This window comes from Lipophrys pholis, assembly GCF_963383615.2.
Source record: "Lipophrys pholis genome assembly, contig: SCAFFOLD_48, whole genome shotgun sequence".
NCBI classification, from domain to species: domain Eukaryota; kingdom Metazoa; phylum Chordata; class Actinopteri; order Blenniiformes; family Blenniidae; genus Lipophrys; species Lipophrys pholis.
The window spans coordinates 101,019-124,868 of record NW_028292143.1 but is presented as its reverse complement, the minus strand read 5'-3'; the positions used below and the strand labels follow the sequence as shown (position 1 = coordinate 124,868).

Genomic DNA, 23,850 nt, shown 5'->3' with positions numbered 1-23,850 from the left:
GAGCAGCCATGACTAGTCAGGAGCAGCCATGACTAGACAGGAGCAGCCATGACTAGTCAGGAGCAGCCATGACTAGTCAGGAGCAGCCATGACTAGTCAGGAGCAGCCATGACTAGACAGGAGCAGCCATGACTAGTCAGGAGCAGCCATGACTATATCCAACCTTCCTTTATTTCTAAAATCCTAGAAAAAGTGATTGCAAGTCAGTCATGTGACCATTTAAGTAAAAGTAACTTATCTGAGTCTTTCCAGTTTTAGATTCATCAGAGCTCAGAGACTCTCTGATCACAGTTATTGATCATCTTCTCTTGGCCTCAGATAAAGAACTGGTCTCTGTTCTGGTCCTGCTAGATCTCAGTGCTACATTGATACTATTGATCAGAACATTGATACTATTGATCAGAAGATTGATACTATTGATCAGAACATTGGTACTATTGATCAGAACATTGACACTATTGATCAGAAGATTGATACTATTGATCAGATCATTGGTACTATTGATCAGAAGATTGATACTATTGATCAGATCATTGGTACTATTGATCAGATCATTGGTACTATTGATCAGAACATTGGTACTATTGATCAGAACATTGACACTATTGATCAGAACATTGACACTATTGATCAGAACATTGGTACTATTGTCCTGACAAGAACCAGCACCAGAGATCAGCTCCCTCCAATACTAACCTCGCTTCATTGGCTCCCTGTTCAATCTTGAAGAGAATTTAAAATCCTCCTTCTAACTTAGAACGCTCTGAACAACCAGGTTCCATCAGATCTTAAAGAACTGCTGGTCCCAGATCTCCCCAGAAGAACTCTTGGTTCTCACAGTGCTGGCTTACTGGAGGTTCCTAGCTTTTCTAAAAGTAGAACGGAGGCAGAGCTTTCAGCTTTCAGGTTCCTCTGATGTGGAACCAGATCCCAGTTCTACAGATACAAAGGTTCTTCCTGTTAGAGGAGTTTTTCTTTCTACAGTTGTAAATCAATCTGATGCTCATGTGGATTTGTTGGGTTTTTCTCTTTTCTCTGTTAGAAGCTCCTAGAAATAACTGTTGTATTTGGTGCTTTATAAATAAAGTTGAATTGAATTGAATGTAGAAAGTCTGGGAAGATTTACAAATGGAACAAATAATATTCTTTAAGGCTACAAGAAGAATAATTTGTTGGACAATGGGGACCAGCTTTGCTGCTGCTGCCACGAGCCGTCGGCTGGACATGCTGTGATACTCACCCCAATCTGACCACCTCGCTGACCCCCCCCCACCCCACACACACACACATCTTTTTCTACTTTTTGGTTTACTTTGCTTCATTTTATTTTCTCATATTGGAGTGATGTCGTCTCTTTTAGTTCCTGTCAGGACTCTCACTAAAGTGTGTGTGTGTGTGTGTGTGTGTGTGTGTGTGTGTGTGTGTGTGTGTGTGTGTGTGTGTGTGTGTGTGTGTGTGTGTGTGTGTGTGTGTGTGTGTGTGTGTGTGTGTGTGTGTGTGTGTGTGTGTGTGTGTGTGTGTGTGTGTGTGTGTGTGTGTGTTTGCGCGCCAGGGTTGGACAGCAGGACGTGGACATTAAACTGTCTGGAGACTTCATCAAAGAGATTCACTGTGTTTTTGTCAGCGAGACCAACGAGCTGGGAGAAGGTGACAACAAGCGTGCGTGCGTGCGTGCGTGCGTGCGTGCGTGCGTGCGTGCGTCGTGCGTGCGTGCGTGCGTGTGTGTGTGTGTGTGTGTGTGTCACAGAGTGACTCTTTTCTTGTTCTTCCTTTGTAAACGCTGCCAGGAAATCCATGAGGTATCTTTGTGTTGTATTTGTATTGTTGTCCTTGTGTTGGTGTTGTCCTTGTGTTGGTGTTGTCCTTGTGTTGTCCTTGTGTTGTTGTTGTCCTTGTGTTGGTGTTGTCCTTGTATTGGTGTTGTCCTTGTGTTGTCCTTGTGTTGTTGTTGTCCTTGTGTTGGTGTTGTCCTTGTATTGGTGTTGTCCTTGTGTTGTCCTTGTATTGGTGTTGTCCTTGTATTGGTGTTGTCCTTGTATTGGTGTTGTCCTTGTGTTGGTGTTGTCCTTGTGTTGGTGTTGTCCTTGTATTGGTGTTGTCCTTGTATTGGTGTTGTCCTTGTGTTGTCCTTGTATTGGTGTTGTCCTTGTATTGGTGTTGTCCTTGTGTTGGTGTTGTCCTTGTATTGGTGTTGTCCTTGTGTTGGTGTTGTCCTTGTGTTGACCTTGTATTGGTGTTGTCCTTGTGTTGGTGTTGTCCTTGTATTGGTGTTGTCCTTGTATTGGTGTTGTCCTTGTATTGGTGTTGTCCTTGTATTGGTGTTGTCCTTGTGTTGGTGTTGTCCTTGTATTGGTGTTGTCCTTGTGTTGTCCTTGTATTGGTGTTGTCCTTGTGTTGGTGTTGTCCTTGTATTGGTGTTGTCCTTGTGTTGGTGTTGTCCTTGTGTTGTCCTTTTATTGGTGTTGTCCTTGTATTGGTGTTGTCCTTGTGTTGTCCTTGTGTTGGTGTTGTCCTTGTGTTGTCCTTTTATTGGTGTTGTCCTTGTATTGGTGTTGTCCTTGTGTTTGTGTTGTCCTTTTATTGGTGTTGTCCTTGTATTGGTGTTGTCCTTGTATTGGTGTTGTCCTTGTGTTGTCCTTGTATTGGTGTTGTCCTTGTATTGGTGTTGTCCTTGTGTTGGTGTTGTCCTTGTATTGGTGTTGTCCTTGTGTTGTCCTTGTATTGGTGTTGTTGTCATTGTGTTGGTGTTGTCCTTGTGTTGTCCTTGTATTGGTGTTGTCCTTGTATTGGTGTTGTCCTTGTGTTGGTGTTGTCCTTGTGTTGTCCTTGTGTTGGTGTTATCCTTGTGTTGGTGTTGTCCTTGTGTTGGTGTTGTCCTTGTGTTGTCCTTGTATTGGTGTTGTCCTTGTGTTGGTGTTGTCCTTGTGTTGGTGTTGTCCTTGTGTTGTCCTTGTATTGGTGTTGTCCTTGTGTTGTCCTTGTATTGGTGTTGTCCTTGTATTGGTGTTGTCCTTGTGTTGTCCTTGTATTGGTGTTGTCCTTGTATTGGTGTTGTCCTTGTGTTGTCCTTGTGTTGGTGTTGTCCTTGTGTTGTCCTTGTGTTGGTGTTGTCCTTGTATTGGTGTTGTCCTTGTATTGGTGTTGTCCTTGTGTTGGTGTTGTCCTTGTATTGGTGTTGTCCTTGTGTTGGTGTTGTCCTTGTATTGGTGTTGTCCTTGTATTGGTGTTGTCCTTGTGTTGGTGTTGTCCTTGTGTTGTCCTTGTGTTGGTGTTGTCCTTGTATTGGTGTTGTCCTTGTGTTGGTGTTGTCCTTGTATTGGTGTTGTCCTTGTGTTGTCCTTGTGTTGTCCTTGTCCTTGTGTTGGTGTTGTCCTTGTATTGGTGTTGTCCTTGTGTTGTCCTTGTGTTGGTGTTGTCCTTGTGTTGTCCTTGTGTTGGTGTTGTCCTTGTATTGGTGTTGTCCTTGTATTGGTGTTGTCCTTGTGTTGGTGTTGTCCTTGTGTTGTCCTTGTGTTGGTGTTGTCCTTGTATTGGTGTTGTCCTTGTGTTGGTGTTGTCCTTGTGTTGTCCTTTTATTGGTGTTGTCCTTGTATTGGTGTTGTCCTTGTGTTGTCCTTGTGTTGGTGTTGTCCTTGTGTTGTCCTTTTATTGGTGTTGTCCTTGTATTGGTGTTGTCCTTGTGTTTGTGTTGTCCTTTTATTGGTGTTGTCCTTGTATTGGTGTTGTCCTTGTATTGGTGTTGTCCTTGTGTTGTCCTTGTATTGGTGTTGTCCTTGTATTGGTGTTGTCCTTGTGTTGGTGTTGTCCTTGTATTGGTGTTGTCCTTGTGTTGTCCTTGTATTGGTGTTGTTGTCATTGTGTTGGTGTTGTCCTTGTGTTGTCCTTGTATTGGTGTTGTCCTTGTATTGGTGTTGTCCTTGTGTTGGTGTTGTCCTTGTGTTGTCCTTGTGTTGGTGTTATCCTTGTGTTGGTGTTGTCCTTGTGTTGGTGTTGTCCTTGTGTTGTCCTTGTATTGGTGTTGTCCTTGTGTTGGTGTTGTCCTTGTGTTGGTGTTGTCCTTGTGTTGTCCTTGTATTGGTGTTGTCCTTGTGTTGTCCTTGTATTGGTGTTGTCCTTGTATTGGTGTTGTCCTTGTGTTGTCCTTGTATTGGTGTTGTCCTTGTATTGGTGTTGTCCTTGTGTTGTCCTTGTGTTGGTGTTGTCCTTGTGTTGGTGTTGTCCTTGTATTGGTGTTGTCCTTGTATTGGTGTTGTCCTTGTGTTGGTGTTGTCCTTGTATTGGTGTTGTCCTTGTGTTGGTGTTGTCCTTGTATTGGTGTTGTCCTTGTATTGGTGTTGTCCTTGTGTTGGTGTTGTCCTTGTGTTGTCCTTGTGTTGGTGTTGTCCTTGTATTGGTGTTGTCCTTGTGTTGGTGTTGTCCTTGTATTGGTGTTGTCCTTGTGTTGTCCTTGTGTTGTCCTTGTCCTTGTGTTGGTGTTGTCCTTGTATTGGTGTTGTCCTTGTGTTGTCCTTGTGTTGGTGTTGTCCTTGTGTTGTCCTTGTGTTGGTGTTGTCCTTGTATTGGTGTTGTCCTTGTATTGGTGTTGTCCTTGTGTTGGTGTTGTCCTTGTGTTGTCCTTGTGTTGGTGTTGTCCTTGTATTGGTGTTGTCCTTGTATTGGTGTTGTCCTTGTGTTGGTGTTGTCCTTGTATTGGTGTTGTCCTTGTATTGGTGTTGTCCTTGTGTTGGTGTTGTCCTTGTATTGGTGTTGTCCTTGTATTGGTGTTGTCCTTGTGTTGGTGTTGTCCTTGTGTTGTCCTTGTGTTGGTGTTGTCCTTGTATTGGTGTTGTCCTTGTGTTGGTGTTGTCCTTGTATTGGTGTTGTCCTTGTCCTTGTGTTGGTGTTGTCCTTGTATTGGTGTTGTCCTTGTGTTGTCCTTGTCCTTGTGTTGTCCTTGTCCTTGTATTGGTGTTGTCCTTGTATTGGTGTTGTCCTTGTGTTGTTGCTATTTTGGTGTTGATGTTGTCGTTGTCTTTCCGTTGCTGTCTTTGTTTTACTCTCTCTACGTTACCGTGTCTGCAATCCTGTCTTGACGCTGCCGTCTGTCTCTGCAGTGGATGTGACTCTGGAACCGCTGGTTGGAGCGGAGACCTATGTGAATGGGAAGCAGATCACGGAGGCCGTCATACTGAAACAAGGTAAAGACTGAGGGACTTGAACCAGCAACTGGTGACTGCTGCATTCGGGACTCATTTTGTTCTAACAGACCTGAAGGTTCGGCCGTCCCTCAGGTGGTCGTGTCGTCGTCCAACCCTAACCCTCGTGTCTCCAGGTCGTCGTCTAACACTAACCCTCGTGTCTCCAGGTCACTGTGTCGTCGTCTAACACTAACCCTCCTCTCTCCAGATCATTGTTTAACACTAACCCTCGTGTCTCCGGGTCATCGTCTAACACTAACCCTCGTGTCTCCAGGTCACTGTGTCGTCGTCTAACACTAACCCTCGTGTCTCCAGGTCACTGTGTCGTCGTCTAACACTAACCCTCGTGTCTCCAGATCATCGTCTAACACTAACCCTCGTGTCTCCAGGTCATCGTCTAACCCTAACCCTCGTGTCTCCAGATCATTGTTTAACCCTAACCCTCGTGTCTCCAGGTCACTGTGTCGTCGTCTAACCCTAACTCTGGTCTCTTCAGGTCATCATCTAACACTAACCCTCGTGTCTCTAGGTCATCGTCTAACACTAACCCTCGTGTCTCCAGGTCACTGTGTCGTCGTCTAACCCTAACTCTGGTCTCTTCAGGTCATCATCTAACACTAACCCTCGTGTCTCTAGGTCATCGTCTAACACTAACCCTCGTGTCTCCGGGTCACTGTGTCGTCGTCTAACCCTAACCCTCGTGTCTCCAGGTCATCGTCTAACCCTAACCCTCGTGTCTCCAGATCATTGTTTAAATCTAACCCTCGTGTCTCCAGGTCACTGTGTCGTCGTCTAACCCTAACCCTGGTCTCTTCAGGTCATCATCTAACACTAACCCTCGTGTCTCCAGGTCACTGTGTCGTCGTCTAACCCTAACCCTCGTGTCTCCAGATCATTGTTTAACACTAACCCTCGTGTCTCCAGGTCACTGTGTCGTCGTCTAACCCTAACCCTGGTCTCTTCAGGTCATCATCTAACACTAACCCTCGTGTCTCCAGGTCATCATCTAACACTAACCCTCGTGTCTCCAGGTCACTGTGTCGTCGTCTAACCCTAACCCTCGTGTCTCCAGATCATTGTTTAACACTAACCCTCGTGTCTCCAGGTCACTGTGTCGTCGTCTAACCCTAACCCTCGTGTCTCCAGATCATTGTTTAACACTAACCCTCGTGTCTCCAGGTCATCGTGTCGTTGTCTAACCCTAACCCTGGTCTTTTCAGGTCACCGCATCGTGATGGGAAAGAACCACGTGTTTCGCTTTAACCACCCGGAGCAGGCTCGGCTGGAGAGGGAGCGCAGCGCCACGGCAGACCAGCAGGGGGAGCCAGAGGATTGGAACTACGCTCAGAGGGAGCTGCTAGAGAAACAGGGCATCGACATCAAGCTAGAGATGGAGAGAAGGTACAGGGCGGAGGGCTGTAACTTCCTGTTGGCTGCAGGGTGGAGGTTAACAGGGCGGAGGGCTGTAACTTCCTGTTGGCTGCAGGGTGGAGGTTAACAGGGTGGAGGTTAACAGGGTGGAGGGCTGTAACTTCCTGTTGGCTGCAGGGTGGAGGTTAACAGGGCGGAGGGCTGTAACTTCCTGTTGGCTGCAGGGTGGAGGTTAACAGGGCGGAGGGCTGTAACTTCCTGTTGGCTGCAGGGTGGAGGTTAACAGGGCGGAGGGCTGTAACTTCCTGTTGGCTGCAGGGTGGAGGTTAACAGGGCGTAGGGCTGTAACTTCCTGTTGGCTGCAGGGTGGAGGTTAACAGGGCGTAGGGCTGTAACTTCCTGTTGGCTGCAGGGTGGAGGTTAACAGGGCGGAGGGCTGTAACTTCCTGTTGGCTGCAGGGTGGAGGTTAACAGGGTGGAGGTTAACAGGGTGGAGGGCTGTAACTTCCTGTTGGCTGCAGGGTGGAGGTTAACAGGGTGGAGGTTAACAGGGTGGAGGGCTGTAACTTCCTGTTGGCTGCAGGGTGGAGGTTAACAGGGTGGAGGTTAACCTGTTTCTGTGATCCAGGCTGCAGGACATGGAGAACCAGTACCGGAGGGAGAAGGAGGAGGCCGACCTGCTGCTGGAGCAGCACCGACTGGTGATCCTCATTCTGTTGTTCTAATCACTGACTTTGTCCAGTGTTCTCAGACAGTGGTGTGTGTTGAGTATACAGACAGTGGTGTGTGTGTTGTGTATACAGACAGTGGTGTGTGTGTTGAGTATACAGACAGTGGTGTGTGTGTTGTGTACACAGACAATGGTTTGTGTTGAGTATACAGACAGTGGTGTGTGTGTTGTGTACACAGACAATGGTTTGTGTTGAGTATACAGACAGTGGTGTGTGTGTTGTGTATACAGACAGTGGTGTGTGTGTTGTGTATACAGACAGTGGTGTGTGTGTTGAGTATACAGACAGTGGTGTGTGTGTTGTGTATACAGACAGTGGTGTGTGTGTTGAGTATACAGACAGTGGTGTGTGTGTTGTGTACACAGACAATGGTTTGTGTTGAGTATACAGACAGTGGTGTGTGTGTTGTGTATACAGACAGTGGTGTGTGTGTTGTGTATACAGACAGTGGTGTGTGTGTTGAGTATACAGACAGTGGTGTGTGTGTTGTGTATACAGACAGTGGTGTGTGTTGAGTGTACAGACAGTGGTCTCAGACAGTGGTGTGTGTGTTGAGTATACAGACAGTGGTGTGTGTGTTGTGTATACAGACAGTGGTGTGTGTGTTGAGTATACAGACAGTGGTGTGTGTGTTGTGTATACAGACAGTGGTGTGTGTTGAGTGTACAGACAGTGGTCTCAGACAGTGGTGTGTGTGTTGAGTATACAGACAGTGGTGTGTGTGTTGTGTATACAGACAGTGGTGTGTGTTGAGTGTACAGACAGTGGTCTCAGACAGTGGTGTGTGTGTTGTGTATACAGACTGTGGTGTGTGTGTTGTGTATACAGACTGGTGTGTGTGTTGAGTATACAGACAGTGGTGTGTGTGTTGAGTATACAGACAGTGGTGTGTGTGTTGAGTATACAGACTGTGGTGTGTGTGTTTAGTGTACAGACTGTGGTGTGTGTGTTGAGTGTACAGACAGTGGTGTGTGTGTTGAGTATACAGACTGTGGTGTGTGTGTTTAGTGTACAGACTGTGGTGTGTGTGTTGAGTATACAGACTGTGGTGTGTGTGTTGAGTGTACAGACAGTGGTGTGTGTGTTGAGTGTACAGACAGTGGTCTCAGACAGTGGTCTCCCTCCAGTATGCAGACAGTGACAGTGGAGATGACTCAGACAAACGGTCCTGCGAGGAGAGCTGGAGACTCATTTCCTCCCTGAGAGAGAAACTTCCTGCAAACAAGGTGAAAACATGACTCACTTCATCTCACTCCCATGTCTCACTCCCATGTCTCACTCCCATGTCTCACTCCCATGTCTCATTCCCAGTCTCATTCCCGTGTCTCATTCCCATGTCTCATTCCCAGTCTCATTCCCGTGTCTCATTCCCAGTCTCATTCCCGTGTCTCACTCCCATGTCTCATTCCCATGTCTCACTCCCATCTAACTACCAGTTTCACTCCAGTCTCATTCCCAGTCCCACTCCCAGTCTCTCCGGTCTCACTCCCAGTCTCATTCCCAGTCTCACTCCCAGTCTCTCCGGTCTCACTCCCTTGTCTCACTCCTGTCTCACCCTCACTCTACCTCCTGTAGGTGCAGAGCATCGTGAAGCGATGTGGACTCCCCAGCAGTGGGAAGAGACGTGAGCCTCAGAGAGTCTATCAGATTCCCCAGAGGAGGAGGATCAGCAAGGACCCCCAGCGGGTGACGGTGCAGGACCTCCGCCTGCAGGCCGTCAAGGAGATCTGCTACGAGGTGACAGCTACATCCGTCTACACCCTAACCCCACCCTAACCTCTGCCTGCAGACCATCAAGGAGATTGGCTATAAGGTGGAAGATGGCTTGCTACACCTTTTTACACCTGTCAACACTTGTTTCAACTCCTCTCCACTCCTCCTCTCCACTCCTCCTCTCCACTCCTCTCCACTCCTCCTCTCCACTCCTCCTCTCCACTCCTCCTCTCCACTCCTCCTCTCCACTCCTCCTCTCCACTCCTCTCCACTCCTCCTCTCCACTCCTCCTCTCCACTCCTCTCCACTCCTCCTCTCCACTCCTCCTCTCCACTCCTCTCCACTCCTCCTCTCCACTCCTCCTCTCCACTCCTCCTCTCCACTCCTCCTCTCCACTCCTCCTCTCCACTCCTCTCCACTCCTCCTCTCCACTCCTCCCCACACTCCTCCTCTCCACTCCTCCTCTCCACTCCTCCCCACACTCCCCCACACTCCTCCTCTCCACTCCTCCTCTCCACTCCTCCCCACACTCCTCCTCTCCACTCCTCCTCTCCACTCCTCCCCACACTCCCCCACACTCCTCCTCTCCACTCCTCCCCACACTCCTCCTCTCCACTCCTCCTCTCCACTCCTCCCCACACTCCTCCTCTCCACTCCTCCTCTCCACTCCTCCTCTCCACTCCTCCTCTCCACTCCTCCCCACACTCCCCCACACTCCTCCTCTCCACTCCTCCTCTCCACTCCTCCTCTCCACTCCTCCCCACACTCCTCCTCTCCACTCCTCCCCACACTCCTCCTCTCCACTCCTCCCCACACTCCTCCCCACACTCCTCCTCTCCACTCCTCCCCACACTCCTCCCCACACTCCTCCTCTCCACTCCTCCCCACACTCCTCCTCTCCACTCCTCCCCACACTCCTCCCCACACACCTCCTCTCCACTCCTCCCCACACTCCTCCTCTCCACTCCTCCTCTCCACTCCTCCCCACACTCCTCCTCTCCACTCCTCCTCTCCACTCCTCCTCACACTCCTCCTCTCCACTCCTCCTCACACTCCTCCTCTCCACTCCTCCCCACACTCCTCCTCTCCACTCCTCCCCACACTCCTCCCCACACACCTCCTCTCCACTCCTCCCCACACTCCTCCTCTCCACTCCTCCTCTCCACTCCTCCCCACACTCCTCCTCTCCACTCCTCCTCTCCACTCCTCCTCACACTCCTCCTCTCCACTCCTCCCCACACTCCTCCTCTCCACTCCTCCTCTCCACTCCTCCCCACACTCCTCCTCTCCACTCCTCCTCTCCACTCCTCCCCACACTCCTCCTCTCCACTCCTCCTCACACTCCTCCTCTCCACTCCTCCCCACACTCCTCCCCACACTCCTCCTCTCCACTCCTCCCCACACTCCTCCTCTCCACTCCTCCCCACACTCCTCTCCACACGTCTCCACTCCTCTCTTTTCAACTCCTCCCCACACGTCTCCCGTCACGTCTCCACTCCTCCCCACACGTCTCCTCTCCTCTCTTTTCAACTCGTCTCCACTCCTCTCCTCTCTTTTCAACTCGTCTCCACTCTTTAACTTGTCTGCACTCCTCTCCACACGTTGTTTCCACACGTTGTTTCTACACGTTGTTTCCACTCATTTCCACACATTGTTTCCACACGTTGTTTCTACACATTGTTTCTACACATTGTTTCTACACGTTGTTTCCACATGTTGTTTCCACACGTTGTTTATACACGTTGTTTCCACTCATTTCCACACGTTGTTTCCACACGTTGTTTCCACACGTTGTTTCCACTCATTTCCACACGTTGTTTCCACACGTTGTTTCTACACGTTGTTTCTACACGTTGTGTCTACACGTTGTTTCCACTCATTTCCACACGTTGTTTCTACACGTTGTTTCTACACATTGTTTCTACACGTTGTTTCCACACGTTGTTTCTACACATTGTTTCCACACGTTGTTTCCACACGTTGTTTCTACACGTTGTTTCCACTCATTTCCACACGTTGTTTCCACACGTTGTTTCTACACGTTGTTTCTACACGTTGTGTCTACACGTTGTTTCCACTCATTTCCACACGTTGTTTCTACACGTTGTTTCTACACATTGTTTCTACACGTTGTTTCCACACGTTGTTTCTACACATTGTTTCTACACGTTGTTTCCACTCATTTCCACACGTTGTTTCTACACGTTGTTTCCACACGTTGTTTCCACACGTTTCTACACGTTGTTTCTACACGTTGTTTCCACACATTTCCACACGTTGTTTCTACACCTTGTTTCCACACGTTTCCGCACGTTGTTTCCGCACGTTTCCACACGTTGTTTCTACACGTTGTTTCCACTCATTTCCACACGTTGTTTGTACACGTTGTTTGTACACGTTGTTTCTACACGTTGTTTCTACACGTTGTTTCCACAAATTTCCACACGTTGTTTCTACACGTTGTTTCCACACGTTTCCGCACGTTGTTTCCGCACGTTTCCACACGTTGTTTCTACACGTTGTTTCCACTCATTTCCACACGTTGTTTCTACACGTTGTTTCTACACGTTGTTTCCACACATTTCCACACGTTGTTTCTACACGTTGTTTCCACACGTTGTTTCCACACGTTGTTTCCACACGTTGTTTCCACACGTTGTTTCCGCACGTTGTTTCCACACGTTGTTTCTACACGTTGTTTCCACACGTTGTTTCCACACGTTGTTTCCACATGTTTCTACACGTTGTTTCCACATGTTTCTACACGTTGTTTCCACACGTTGTTTCCACATGTTTCTACACGTTGTTTCCACAAGTTTCTACACGTTGTTTCTATACGTTGTTTCCACACGTTTCCACAAGTTTCTACACGTTGTTTCCACACGTTGTTTCCACACGTTGTTTCCACACGTTGTTTCCACACGTTGTTTCCACACGTTGTTTTCACACGTTGTTTCCACATGTTTCTACACGTTGTTTCTACACGTTGTTTCCACACGTTGTTTTCACACGTTGTTTCCTCACGTTTTTTCCACACGTTGTTACCACACGTTGTTTCCACACGTTGTTTCTACACGTTGTTTCCACATGTTTCTACACGTTGTTTCCACACGTTGTTTCTACACGTTGTTTCCACATGTTTCCACACGTTGTTTCCACACGTTGTTTCTACACGTTGTTTCCACACGTTGTTTCCACACGTTGTTTCTACACGTTGTTTCTACAGGTTGTTTCCACACGTTGTTTCCACATGTTGTTTCCACATGTTTCTACACGTTGTTTCCACAAGTTGTTTCCACACGTTGTTTCCATACATTTCCACGTTTCTACATGCTGTTTCCACACGTTGTTTCCATACATTTCTACATGCTGTTTCCACACGTTGTTTCCACACGTTGTTTCCACACGTTGTTTCCACAAGTTGTTTCCACACGTTGTTTCCATACATTTCCACGTTTCTACACGTTGTTTCCACACGTTGTTTCCACACGTTGTTTCCACACGTTGTTTCCACACGTTGTTTCCACACGTTGTTTCCATACATTTCCACATTTCTACACGTTGTTTCCACAAGTTGTTTCCACACGTTGTTTCCACACGTTGTTTCCACACATTGTTTCCACATGTTTCTACACGTTTCCATACATTTCCACGTTTCTACACGTTGTTTCCACACGTTGTTTCCACACGTTGTTTCCACACGTTGTTTCTACACGATGTTTCCACACGTTGTTTCCACACGTTGTTTCTACACGATGTTTCCACACGTTGTTTCTACACGATGTTTCCACACATTGTTTCCACACATTGTTTCCACACGATGTTTCCACACGTTGTTTCTACACATTGTTTCCACACATTGTTTCCACACGTTGTTTCCACATGTTTCCACACGTTGTTTCTACACATTGTTTCCACACATTGTTTCCACACGTTGTTTCCACATGTTTCTACACGTTGTTTCCACGTATTTCCACGTTTCTACACGTTGTTTCCACACGTTGTTTCCATACATTTCCACGTTTCTACACGTTGTTTCCACACGTTGTTTCTACACGTTGTTTCCATACATTTCCACGTTTCTACACGTTGTTTCTACACGTTGTTTCCACACGGTTTCCACACGTTGTTTCTACACGTTGTTTCCATACATTTCCACGTTTCTACACGTTGTTTCTACACGTTGTTTCCACACGTTGTTTCCACACGTTGTTTCCATACATTTCCACGTTTCTACACGATGTTTCCACACGTTGTTTCCACATGTTTCTACACGTTGTTTCCATACATTTCCACGTTTCTACACGATGTTTCCACACGTTGTTTCCACATGTTTCTACACGTTGTTTCCATACATTTCCACATGTTTCTACACAATGTTTCCACACGTTGTTTCCACATGTTTCTACACGTTGTTTCCATACATTTCCACATTTCTACACGTTGTTTCCACACGTTGTTTCCACTTGTTGTTTCCACACGTTGTTTCCACACGTTTCCACACGTTGTTTCTACACGTTGTTTCTACATGTTGTTTCCACATGTTGTTTCCACACGTTGTTTCCACACATTTCTACACGTTGTTTCTATACAGTTTTTCCATACATTTCCACGTTTCTACACGTTGTTTCCACACGTTGTTTCCACACGTTGTTTCCACACGTTGTTTCCACACGTTGTTTCCATACATTTCCATGTTTCTACACGTTGTTTCCACGCGTTGTTTCCACACGTTGTTTCCACACGTTGTTTCTACACGTTGTTTCTACACGTTGTTTCCACACGTTGTTTCCACACGTTGTTTCTACATGTTGTTTCCACACGTTTCTACACACGTTTGTACACGTTGTTTCTACACGTTGTTTCCACACGTTGTTTCCACACGTTGTTTCCACACGTTGTTTCCATACGTTGTTTCCATACATTTCCACGTTTCTACACGTTGTTTCTACACGTTGTTTCCATACATTTCCACGTTTCTACACGTTGTTTCCACACATGTTTTCCACATATTTCCACACGTTGTTTCTACACGTTGTTTCCACACGTTTCTACACGTTGTTTCCACACGTTGTTTCTACACGTTGTTTCCACACGTTGTTTCCACACGTTTCTACACGTTGTTTCCATACATTTCCACGTTTCTACACGTTGTTTCCACACGTTTCTACACGTTGTTTCCACACGTTGTTTCCACACGTTTCCACACGTTGTTTCTACACGTTGTTTCCACACGTTGTTTCCACACGTGTTTTCCACATATTTCCACACGTTGTTTCTACACGTTGTTTCTACACGTTGTTTCCACACGTTGTTTCCACATGTTTCTACACGTTGTTTCTACACGTTGTTTCTACACGTTGTTTCCATACATTTCCACGTTTCTACACGTTGTTTCCACACGTTGTTTCCACACGTTTCTACACGTTGTTTCTACACGTTGTTTCCATACATTTCCACGTTTCTACACGTTGTTTCCACACGTTGTTTCCATACATTTCCACGTTTCCACACGTTGTTTCCACACGTTGTTTCCACACGTTTCTACACGTTGTTTCCACACGTGTTTTCCACATGTTTCCACACGTTGTTTCTACACGTTGTTTCCACACGTTGTTTCCACACGTGTTTTCCACATATTTCCACACGTTGTTTCCACACGTTGTTTCCACACGTTGTTTCCACATGTTTCTACACGTTGTTTCTACACGTTGTTTCCATACATTTCCACGTTTCTACACGTTGTTTCCACACGTTTCTACACGTTGTTTCTACACGTTGTTTCCATACATTTCCACGTTTCTACACGTTGTTTCCACACGTTTCTACACGTTGTTTCTACACGTTGTTTCCATACATTTCCACGTTTCTACACGTTGTTTCCACACGTTTCTACACGTTGTTTCTACACGTTGTTTCCATACATTTCCACGTTTCTACACGTTGTTTCCACACGTTGTTTCCATACATTTCCACGTTTCCACACGTTGTTTCCACACGTTTCTACACGTTGTTTCCACACGTTGTATCCACACGTGTTTTCCACATATTTCCACACGTTGTTTCCACACGTGTCCACAGTGCCACATGTCGGCGGCAGGTTCTGAGCCGCCCTCTGTCGCCCCCTGCAGGTGGCTTTGGGAGACTTCCGTCACTCCCGTCAGGAGATCGAAGCTCTGTCCATCGTTAAGATGAAGGAACTCGGCAGGATGTATTCCAAGAAGGACGCCAGTGAGCGGGAGAGCTGGAGGGCCGTGGCTCAGGACGTCTGCGACACGGTGGGCATCGGAGAGGAGAGGAGCCCCGCGGCTGAGGACGGAGGAGGAGAGGGCGGAGCAGGAGAGGGTGGAGGAGGAGAAGGTGGAGGAGGAGACAAAGTCAAAGTGTACGATCTAAAGGCTCACATCGACAAATTGACGGATATTCTGGAGGCGAGTATTCCAACAATGATTAACATATGAGGGGCTTTATTCCTGTCGGGGGGGCTAAATCCTGTCGGGGGGGCTAATTCCTGTCGGGGGGGCTAAATCCTGTCGGGGGGGTTAATTCCTGTCGGGGGGGCTAAATCCTGTCGGGGGGGCTAAATCCTGTCGGGGGTTTAAATCCTGTCGGGGGGGGGGGGTTAAATCCTGTCGGGGGTTTAAATCCTGTCGGGGGGGTTAATCTTGTCAGGCGGGGGGGTCTGATGCCTCCTGTGATGCTGTGCTGCTCCTGCAGGAGGTGAAGCTGCAGAACAATATGAAGGACGAGGAGATCAGAGCTCTGAGGGACAGAATGATCAAGATGGAGAGCGTCATACCTGTGCAGGTACGGTCTCTCCTCAAGCTCCACCCACTCCATTTCAGGCCCAGCCTCAGACTCCGCCCCTCTTTCCAGGATGAAGATATAAATGGAGAGCAAGTGGAGTGTCCTCTCAGAGATGAAGACGTAGATGGATCCAGCCCAGACCCCCCCGAAGGTCGGGTCCAGCGTCTGATGGAGGAGGACCCGGCCTTCAGGAGAGGGCGCCTCCGCTGGCTGAAGCAGGAACAGCAGCGCATCCTCAACCTGCAGCAGCAGAACATCAGCAAGAAGCTGAGAGGTGACACCACACACACACACACACACACACACACACACACAAACACACACACACACACACACACACACACACACACACACACACACACACACACACACACACACACACACACACACACACACACACACACACACACACACACACACACACACACACACACACAGGAAACAACCACAAAGTGATGTCCACCCCCCCTCCATATCCATACAGGTGTGATACCCCTCACCTTACCTGTCCACCTGCCGGGGACTGGACGCTTCATCCCTCCACAAGAGTGCAAGCTCAAGTTCCCGTTCAAGAGTAACCCCGCCCACCGGCTGTCGTGGGGCCCGGCCAGCGCCGCCCTGCAGGCTCTGGGTCTGGGCGAGGGAGGAGGGGAGTGCGGGGGGCTCATAGAAGAAGGTGGAGGAGCCTCTCCCTCGTCTCCGTCTATCCCCCCAGGACAGACTCCACCCGCTCTTCTACCCCTTCCTTTTCAAGCTCCGCCCCCTCGCATGCGTACTCCAAGCCCTCACCGCGCCCGCCAACAGCGTAACCACAGCAACCAGAGCAGCTTCAACCCAAACCAGCTGCGCCACCACCGCCGTAACTCCCTTGACGGTGCCGTCCATGCCAATGGCGACTATGACACCGTTGGCAGCAGCCACCAGGGGGGGCCGAGGCAGAAGAGGGGGCTGTCCCCCGGTCCTGGAAGAGGAGGGGGCGGCGTTGGAGGATGGGAGTTCCAGCACTATCAGTTCCCCCACCATCCATGCTACAACACCCACAATGCACCATTCCAGCCCACACCTCACAGCAGCTATCACAGTCTGCCACGCACCAGAGTGCTACCTCACCCCCCCGATTTACTCCTGGGGGTGGGGCCGTCTTCGCCATCACTAGGTGGATGGGGCTTCATGACCCCGCCCAGGATGAGGCGGCAGTTCAGTGCACCGGATCTCAAGAACAAGGACACACCCACCTGAGCCCAGCTGCTGATCATGATGGGGGGGTCATGACGCCGTGCTCTGTGTGTGTGTGTGTGTGTGTGTGTGTGTGTGTGTGTGTGTGTGTGTGTGTGTGTGTGTGTGTGTGTGTGTGTGTGTGTGTGTGTGTGTGTGTGTGTGTGTGTTTTAAGATGACTTGTGTTTTTCAGCTTGTTAGTTTGCTGATATGAGTCTCGATGTTAAAACAGAACGAAGGAACCTCTCGGTCCGTTGGTCCTCCAGATGTGAGGAACCTCTCGGTCCGTTGGTCCTCCAGATGTGAGGAACCTCTCGGTCCGTTGGTCCTCCAGATGTGAGGAACCTCTCGGTCCGTTGGTCCTCCAGATGTGAGGAACCTCTCGGTCCGTTGGTCCAGATGTGAGGAACCTCTCGGCCCGTTGGTCCTCCAGATGTGAGGAACCTCTCGGCCCGTTGGTCCTCCAGATGTGAGGAACCTCTCGGTCCGTTGGTCCTCAAGATGTGAGGAACCTCTCGGCCCGTTGGTCCTCCAGATGTGAGGAACCTCTCGGTCCGTTGGTCCTCAAGATGTGAGGAACCTCTCGGTCCGTTGGTCCTCAAGATGTGAGGAACCTCTCGGCCCGTTGGTCCAGATGTGAGGAACCTCTCGGCCCGTTGGTCCTCCAGATGTGAGGAACCTCTCGGCCCGTTGGTCCAGATGTGAGGAACCTCTCGGTCCGTTGGTCCTCCAGATGTGAGGAACCTCTCGGCCCGTTGGTCCTCCAGATGTGAGGAACCTCTCGGCCCGTTGGTCCTCCAGATGTGTCATTCATCTGTCCCATGGCACCACCTGTGGACTCGGGCCTCTCATTGCCCATGACATGGCACTTGACGGCCTGACAGAACCTCCAACAGAACCTGGTTAGAACAACGGCTTTAAGATTCATATGCAGCTCTTTTATCCGACATTTTCAAACGGGAGCTTAGAGACGATCGACAAATCAGAGCAAACACAAAAATCTTCACATTCTGTTGAGCTGAACCCAAAACAACTGCTGACTCATGGTTGGATGTGACTAACATTTTTTACACATTTGTAAAGTGTCTTTGAGTGTCTTAAAAAGCGCTATACAAATAAAATGTACTTTTATTAATATAAAGACATCAATCAAAAAAATATGAGATCTGCTGACTCATGGTTGGATGTGACTTGTTAACCTGAGAGATCTGCTGACTCATGGTTGGATGTCACCTGAACGCTGCTGCTACAAACCAAAGAGCTGGCTCAGTGGCCCCCCCCGCTGCCATCCATCTGCCACCCGCTAGAGTTCTGGTGCCCCCCGCTGGCATCTTTCTGCCCCCTGCTAGCGTTGTGGAGCCCCCCCACTGGTGTCCTTCTGCCCCCTGCTGGCGTTGTAGTGCCCCCTGCTGGTGTCCTTCTGCCCCCTGCTAGCATTGTGGTGCCCCCCCACTGGCGTCCTTCTGCCCCCTGCTAGCATTGTGGTGCCCCCCCACTGGCGTCCTTCTGCCCCCTGCTACCATTGTGGTGCCCCCTGCTGACATCCTTCTGCCCCCTGCTGGCGTTGTAGTGCCCCCTGCTGGCATCCTTCTGCCCCCAGCTAGCATTGTGGTGCCCCCTGCTGACATCCTTCTGCCCCCTGCTAGCATTGTGGTGCCCCCTGCTGGCATCCTTCTTCCCCCTGCTGGCATCATTCTGCCCCCTGCTGGCGTTGTAGTGCCCCCTGCTGGCATCCTTCTGCCCCCTGCTGGCATCCTTCTGCCCCCTGCTGGCATCCTTCTGCCCCCTGCTGGCATCCTTCTGCCCCCTGCTGGTGTCCTTCTGCCCCCTGCTGGTGTCCTTCTGCCCCCTGCTGGCATCCTTCTGCCCCCTGCTGGTGTCCTTCTGCCCCCTGCTGGCGTTGTAGTGCCCCCTGCTGGCATCCTTCTGCCCCCTGCTGGCATCCTTCTGCCCCCTGCTGGCGTCCTTCGGCTCCCCCCACCAGGAGGCAGTATGTGTATATTAGAAGTTTTTCTCGGTTGAGTTCAGTGACGATCAGATGAGGTGAAAGTGAAGCAAGTTTTATTCTGAAGGATTGGTAATGTGTGTGTGTGTGAGGGGGTGGGGAACTTGTAAGCTTTGTGTTTTAAGTCCATGTGTGAAGTCCAAGTCCTGCTGTGAGGATGTGAGCCCACTTCCTGTCCCCATGCTGCCTTCAGGTCCCGGTGGATCTGGTTCTCCGGGTTCTTGTGGACCTGGTCTTTCGGGTCCTGGTAGATCTGGTCCTCTGGTCCTGAAGCGGTTGCCTCGGGTCTGGTGTGTTTTCAAACATTCAAAACCTTTGTTGGACTTCTGAAGTTCGGAACAATGCATTGTGGAAGATGTTTCAGTGTTTGTTCCATATTCTGGCTGTGCAGCCAATGAAACGGAGCCAGCAGCACATCGGCTCAACGTGATTGGCCCAGCCAGCATGCCATCGGCTGAACCGACCAATCAGGGAACAGCTCCTGTTGCCGGATGGTTTTTATTCTCAGCTCAGCTCTGATTGGCTGATTGTTCTTCTTTTATATTTTCATTTGTGGAGCGACAACAGAGGACCTGGTGTCACCTGGACCCTGTCCTACCTGGACATGGTGTCACCTGGACCTGATGTCACCTGGACCCCGTCCTACCTTGACCTTGTCCTGCTTGGACATGGTGTCACCTGGACCCTGTCGTACCTGGACCTGGTGTCACCTGGAGTCTGTAGTACTTTACATCTGGATCCAGGTCTTGTCTGGACCGGGACCTTTATCTGAAGACCCATGAGTCTGTACCTGCAGACCCAGGAGCTTGTACCTCCAGATCCAGGAGTCTGTACCTCCAGATCCAGGAGTCTGTACCTCCAGACCCAGGAGTCTGTACCTCCAGACCCAGGAGCCTGTACCTCCAGATCCAGGAGCCTATACATCCAGACCCAGGAGCTTGTACCTCCAGATCCAGGAGTCTGTACCTCCAGATCCAGGAGTCTGTACCTCCAGACCCAGGAGTCTGTACCTGCAGACCTAGGAGCCTGTACCTCCAGACCCAGGAGCCTGTACCTCCAGATCCAGGAGTCTGTACCTGCAGACCCAGGAGCCTGTACCTCCAGACCCAGGAGTCTGTACCTGCAGACCCAGGAGCCTGTACCTGCAGACCCAGCAGTCTGTACCTGCAGACCCAGGAATTGTACCTGCAGACCCAGGAGCCTGTACCTGCAGACCCAGGAGCCTGTACCTGCAGACGTGACTCATGACTCCGTTTGATTCCCTTCAACTGAAATAAACTGTTTTAAAGTTCTTTGCTTTTATTTTGTGTGTTTTTTCAATTGTGAACTTTGGGATTGGGATTGAGCCATACATAAGTGAGTCGTCTCACCCTGTCTCACCCCATTTTACCTGTCATCTCATCACCGTCTCACCCCATCTCACACTGTCTCATCTCACCCCATCTCACACTGTCTCATCTCATATCACCGTCTCACCTAATCTCACCCCATCCCACACTGTCTCATCTAATTTCACCTAATCTCACCCCATCCCACACTGTCTCATCTCATATCACCCTGTCTCACCTAATCTCACCCCATCCCACACTGTCTCATCTCATTTCACCCTGTCTCACCTAATCTCACCCCATCCCACACTGTCTCATCTCATTTCACCCTGTCTCACCTAATCTCATATCACCCCGTCTCATCATTTCTCATCTCATTTCACCCTATCTCACCTAATCTCACCCCATCCCACGCTGTCTCATCTCGTATCACCCTGTCTCACCTAATCTCACCCCATCCCACACTGTCTAATCTCATTTCACCCTGTCTCATCCTTTATCACCTCAGTTCACCCTATCTCACCTAATCTCACCCCATCCCACGCTGTCTCATCTCGTATCACCCTGTCTCACCTAATCTCACCCCATCCCACACTGTCTCATCTCGTATCACCCTGTCTCACCTAATCTCACCCCATCCCACACTGTCTCATCTCATATCACCCTGTCTCACCTAATCTCACCCCATCCCACACTGTCTCATCTCATTTCACCCTGTCTCACCTAATCTCACCCCGTCTCATCTCATATCACCCTGTCTCACCTAATCTCACCCCATCCCACACTGTCTCATCTCATTTCACCCTGTCTCACCTAATCTCATATCACCCCATCTCATCCTTTATCATCTCATTTCACCCTGATTAACCTAATCTCATATCACCCTGTCTCATCCTTTCTCATCTCAGTTCACCCTATCTCACCCCATCCCACACTGTCTCATCTCATTTCACCCTGTCTCACCTAATCTCACCCCGTCTCATCTCATATCACCCTGTCTCACCTAATCTCACCCCATCCCACACTGTCTCATCTCATTTCACCCTGTCTCACCTAATCTCATATCACCCTGTCTCATCCTTTCTCATCTCAGTTCACCCTATCTCACCTAATCTCACCCAATCCCACACTGTCTCATCTCATTTCACCCTGTCTCACCTAATCTCATATCACCCTGTCTCATCCTTTCTCATCTCAGTTCACCCTATCTCACCTAATCTCACCCCATCCCACACTGTCTCCTCTAGTTTCACCCTGTCTCACCTAATCTCATATCACCCCTTCTCATCTCATTTCACCCTGTCTCGCCTAATCTCACCCCGTCTCATCTCATATCACCCTGTCTCACCTAATCTCACCCGTCTCATCTCATATCACCGTGTGTCACCTAATCTCTCCCCATCCCACACTGTCTCATCTCATCTCACCCAGTATCATCCTTTCTCATCTCATATCACCCAGTCTCATCTCATATCACCCTGTCTCATCCTTTCTCATCTCCTATCACCCTGTCTCACCCCATTTCATCTCACCTAATCTCACCCCATCCCACACTGTCTCATCTCATTTCACCCTGTCTCACCTAATCTCACCCCATCCCACACTGTCTCGTCTCATTTCACCCTGTCTCACCTAATCTCACCCCATCCCACACTGTCTCATCTCATTTCACCCTGTCTCACCTAATCTCACCCCATCCCACACTGTCTCGTCTCATTTCACCCTGTCTCACCTAATCTCACCCCATCCCACACTGTCTCATCTCATCTCACCCTGTCTCACCTAATCTCACCCCATCCCACACTGTCTCATCTCATCTCACCCAGTCTCATCCTTTCTCATCTCATATCACCCTGTCTCACCCCATTTCATCTCACCTAATCTCACCCATCTCACCACAGATACACATCCATATATAAACCCTGTGGAGAAAATCTAATGAAATTTATATTGTATTAAAATGTATTCCAATAAAGTAAATGTACCTCTGCACTACACCTGTAAATACATACATCGATACAAAACACATAAATGTAATTTAACGTGCCTGAAAAGTTGTTGGTAGATTGAGTTCATATTAAAAATGGACTTAATTAAATGATCTCCCCAGAAAATTCCCTTTTAACTGTAGAGGTTGATCTTTTCTCCACGGCAGCAGTGTGTGAGGCGGCTCGGCCCTCCTGCTCCCCTCCTGCTCCCTCCTGCTCCCCTCCTGCTCCCCTCCTGCTCCCCTCCTGCTCCCTCCTGCTCCCCTCCTGCTCCCCTCCTGCTCCCCTCCTGCTCCCTCCTGCTCCCCTCCTGCTCCCCTCCTGCTCCCTCCTGCTCCCCTCCTGCTCCCCTCCTGCTCCCCTCCTGCTCCCCTGCTCCCCTCCTGCTCCCTCCTGCTCCCCTCCTGCTCCCCTCCTGCTCCTTCCTGCTCCCCTCCTGCTCCCCTGCTCCGCTGCTGCTCCCCTCCTGCTCCCCTCCTGCTCCCTCCTGCTCCCCTCCTGCTCCCCTCCTGCTCCTTCCTGCTCCCCCCCTCCTGCTCCCCTGCTCCCCTTCTGCTCCCCTCCTGCTCCTTCCTGCTCCCCTGCTCCCCTGCTGCTCCCCTCCTGCTCCCCTCCTGCTCCCTCCTGCTCCCCTCCTGCTCCCCCCCTCCTGCTCCCCTCCTGCTCCCTCCTGCTCCCCTCCTGCTCCCCTGCTCCCCTCCTGCTCCCTCCTGCTCCCCTCCTGCTCCACCCCTCCTGCTCCCCTCCTGCTCCCCTGCTGCTCCCTCCTGCTCCCCTCCTGCTCCCCTCCTGCTCCCTCCTGCTCCCCTCCTGCTCCCTCCTGCTCCCCTCCTGCTCCCTCCTACTCCCCTCCTGCTCCCCTGCCCCCTCCTGCTCCCTCCTGCTCCCCTCCTGCTCCCTCCTGCTCCCCTCCTGCTCCCCTCCTGCTCCCCCCTCCTGCTCCCTCCTGCTCCCCTCCTGCTCCCCTCCTGCTCCCTCCTGCTCCCCTCCTGCTCCCCTCCTGCTCCCCTCCTGCTCCCCTGCTCCCCTGCTGCTCCCTCCTGCTCCCCTCCTGCTCCCCTCCTGCTCCCTCCTGCCCCCTCCTGCTCCCCTCCTGCTCCCCTCCTGCTCCCCTGCTGCTCCCTCCTGCTCCCCTCCTGCTCCCCCCTCCTGCTCCCTCCTGCTCCCCTCCTGCTCCCCTGCTCCCCTCCTGCTCCCCTGCTGCTCCCTCCTGCTCCCTCCTGCTCCCCTCCTGCTCCCCTGCTCCCCTGCTGCTCCCCTCCTGCTCCCCTGCTCCCCTGCTGCTCCCTCCTGCTCCCCTCCTGCTCCCTCCTGCCCCCTCCTGCTCCCCTGCTCCCCCCCTCCTGCCCCCCTCCTGCTCCCCTGCTGCTCCCTCCTGCTCCCCTCCTGCTCCCCTGCTCCCCTGCTGCTCCCTGCTGCTCCCTCCTGCTCCCTCCTGCTCCCCTCCTGCTCCCTCCTGCTCCCCTCCTGCTCCTTCCTGCTCCCCCCCTCCTGCTCCCCTCCTGCTCCCCTGC

General features: G+C 50.4%; 1 protein-coding gene across 2 annotated transcripts in view; it reads left to right on the top strand.

Moving 5' to 3' along the window:
- LOC308128144 (kinesin-like protein KIF1C) overlaps positions 1–17,158 on the top strand; it is a 66,577-nt gene extending 49,419 nt beyond the window's left edge. The window contains exons 19-28 of one of the 2 annotated variants that reach the window (XM_080493810.1): positions 1,553–1,647; positions 5,094–5,177; positions 6,398–6,578; positions 7,177–7,249; positions 8,407–8,505; positions 8,855–9,016; positions 15,124–15,423; positions 15,710–15,799; positions 15,869–16,073; positions 16,284–17,158. In XM_080493810.1, coding sequence (XP_080349936.1) covers positions 1,553–1,647; positions 5,094–5,177; positions 6,398–6,578; positions 7,177–7,249; positions 8,407–8,505; positions 8,855–9,016; positions 15,124–15,423; positions 15,710–15,799; positions 15,869–16,073; positions 16,284–17,038 — 2,044 coding nt within the window. In that variant the 3' untranslated portion in view covers positions 17,039–17,158. Of the gene's footprint in view, positions 1–1,552; positions 1,648–5,093; positions 5,178–6,397; positions 6,579–7,176; positions 7,250–8,406; positions 8,506–8,854; positions 9,017–15,123; positions 15,424–15,709; positions 16,074–16,283 lie in introns of both variants that reach the window. The other variant, XM_080493809.1, reaches the window with a different exon arrangement.
- The last annotated feature ends 6,692 nt before the right edge of the window (positions 17,159–23,850 follow it).